The 2,965-nt window shown below is 44.3% G+C and overlaps 1 protein-coding gene across 1 annotated transcript in view; it reads left to right on the top strand.

Moving 5' to 3' along the window:
- Ecd (ecdysoneless cell cycle regulator) overlaps window positions 1-2,965 on the top strand; it is a 23,884-nt gene that overhangs the window by 12,980 nt on the left and 7,939 nt on the right. The window contains 2 exon segments of the mRNA XM_026789542.1: window positions 1,487-1,593; window positions 1,676-1,862. Coding sequence (XP_026645343.1) covers window positions 1,487-1,593; window positions 1,676-1,862 — 294 coding nt within the window.

The raw sequence follows: 2,965 nt of genomic DNA, 5'->3' as shown, positions 1-2,965 counted from the left end.
CTGCGTGAAGATCTGAGAGTAAGCCAGCCCCACTATCCTCGTTGTCCTTGGTCCAGTCTCTAGCTTCTGTTGATTACCCATGCCCTGCACCCTTCTTCCTTGCTGTTCCTCCACACCCTTATTTCTTCAACTGTGTCTATACCTAAACTTGGTTCCCAACCTCTAATAACTTTTTCACTTCAACCATTAGAGCCAGGAAAATATACCTCTGATTGTGCTAACCTCCCATCTCTTAAAATTTATTGGAGATTACAACAGTGAAAATGTGCATGTACCTTAAGTATCCATTCAAAAGAGATAAATGAATTGCCATGTATTTTTTTTTTCAGATTTTTTTTTTAAGTAACAGAGAAAGAGAAAATTGTGCATGTGTTTTATGTATAATGTGGTCATTTTTTGTTTGTTTGTTTTTGTTTTTCGAGTCAGGATTTCTCTGTGTAGCCTTGTCTGTCCTGGTACTTGCTCTGTGTAGCCCAGGTTGGCATCAAACTCACAGAGATCCACCTGCCTCTGCCTCCTGAAGGGCTGGGATTTCCAAGATGTGCGCCACCACTGCCTGACCCAATGTGGTGTTTTAAAATGTATATCTACTGCAGAATGGTCAAATCTAAGTAAAATGTGTATTACCTCATGTACACTTGATGATGCACTAACACTGCACTGTGAGTGGCGAGCACTCGGTGCATGTGTGCCATAGCACACTTGTGGAACCTAAAGACAACTTGCAGGAGTTTTCTCCTTCCACCGTGCAGGTCCTGACAGTCAAACTCGGGTCATCTGGCTTGATAGCAGGTACCTTTACCCACTGATCTATGTTTCAGGTCCCATCTCTTCTTTTAAAAAAATAAAAAACATAGCTGGGCGGTGGTGGCGCACGCCTTTAATCCCAGCACTCGGGAGGGAGAAGCAGGCAGATCTCTGAGAGTTCGAGGCCAGCCTGGTCTAGAAGAGCTAGTTCCAGGACAGGCTCCAAAGCTTCAGAGAAACTCTGTCTCGAAAAACCAAAAACCAAAACCAAAAACCAAAATCTTGTCCACACCCTAATAAAAGTAATTAATTGCCATCTTCCATGTTTCCTTAGCATTTGCTGTTCTAAAATGACTGGTTTTTGCCATTTTTTTTAAATCACTTTTAGGGTTTTGTTTGTTGGTTGATTCTCAGTAATTTTTTTTTAGTCCATGCCTGCCTCAACCTTCGGCATAGCTGAGATGCTTTTGAAGTCCTAACCTTCCTGCCTCCACCTTTAAGTGCTGGGACTTCAGACGTCCCTGCCACACCCACCTGTGTTTTGCTGTTTATTATTTTTTTCTTGCCCAGTCATGTTTGCATAACATGAGGTAGGGATAACTTATTCTTATGTGATTTTTCAAAGTATCCAGCTGTTTACTAAATTTGCTTCATCTAAATAGTTCAGATGGTTCCATCAGTGTGGAGAATAAGTCACGTCACCATCATAAAGAATGCTTGTGGCTTTCATTGTTTATAGTTCACTTGCTATGAGTCCTGGTGAGGAAATCTTAACCGTGTTGCAGACACTGCCGTTTGATGTTGAGGAGCTCAGAAAAGAAGGCACTGATCTTCCTCCTGAGGATGGTGAGTGATGGACCAGGAGCAGAGCAGGAAGCGAAGAATGGAGGGCTGTCCTGTGTCATGGCTCACCCGCTTTCTTTTCCAGACGAGCAGTGGTTAGTCCTCTCGCCAGACCAGCTGGACCAGCTACTGCAAGATGCAGCAGGCAGAAAAGAATCACAGCCCATTTCCCAGAAGGAGGAGGAGCAGAATTATGACGTAGTGCAGGTCTCAGACAGCGTGAAGGCCTTCATCTCCAAAGTCTCAACCCACAAAGGGGCAGAGCTTCCCAGGTAGCTATGCTAAAGCAGAAAGTCAAAAAGGGGAAATGTAGTGGCATTTCAACTGTGTTTTAATAAAGACTGCGTGAAGATCTGAGAGTAAGCCAGCCCCACTGGTCAGCCTTATAGACCAGATTATGGTAACGCACACCTTTAATCCCAGTAGCCATAATGACATGCACCTTTAATCCCCATAGCCATACTAGTTGCCATAGAAACTGGGCGGAGCATGCTTTTAATGATGGTGGTGCACACCTTTAATCCCAGCCCTAGAAAGGAATATAAGATGGGGGGTGGTTTGGGGCAGGGGAGACAGCTCTCAGACACAGTCTCATTGTGAGATTCCTGGAGGTTAGAGCCAGTGACTGGCTGCTTTGCTTTTTAGATCTTCAGGTTGAACCCCAATTTCTGACCCTGAGTTTTTATTAATTATGCTTCAAGAAAGTATCATTTCTACATTTTTGAGCAAGTTTCTGTCCTGATTTACTTACTCTTTTGGTGCTGCATATAGTGCGTCTTCTTTATCTGAGGTCAGATTTCAAGTAGCCTTTGTAATTCCTGAAGTAAGCCAGAGAACTCGTGGCTTTAGCAGTCACCACGCAGAACCGCAGCACCTTCAACTTTACTCTTTGGTTTGTTAGTTTGTTTTCTTGAGATGGGGTCTCTCTACAGAGCCCTGGCTGCCCTGGAACTCACCATATAGATCAGGCTAGTCTTGAAATTACAGCTGTGTGCCTGCCTCTCTCTCCAGAGTGTTAAAGATGTGAGCTCCCATGCCTGGCTTCTATAGATTCTTCTTCAGAACCCGTAGACTCTATTGCTTGTAGCTCTCAACAGGCTCAAGCTTCCGATCTTCTACCTCACAAGTGGACTGAAATCTTGAAACTCAAAGAGAGGGCTTAAAGGAACTCATTATAGGCAGAAAGAATCACAGAACTGTGAAGCTGTTTGTGGCAAGTAACTGGGGAAAAGTAGGTAGAATTGTTACCTGAACAGCAAATATCTCTTTTCTTTTTGGCTGAAATAGGATTGGCCCAGAGGCCATGCACACCACTGACCCAGAGGCTATGCACACCACTCACCCAGAGGCCGTGCACACCACTGTCCCAGAGACT

This window comes from Microtus ochrogaster, unplaced genomic scaffold, assembly GCF_000317375.1.
Source record: "Microtus ochrogaster isolate Prairie Vole_2 unplaced genomic scaffold, MicOch1.0 UNK21, whole genome shotgun sequence".
NCBI classification, from domain to species: domain Eukaryota; kingdom Metazoa; phylum Chordata; class Mammalia; order Rodentia; family Cricetidae; genus Microtus; species Microtus ochrogaster.
The sequence above is the reverse complement of the archived record's forward strand: the minus strand, read 5'-3'. Positions and strand labels throughout refer to the sequence as shown.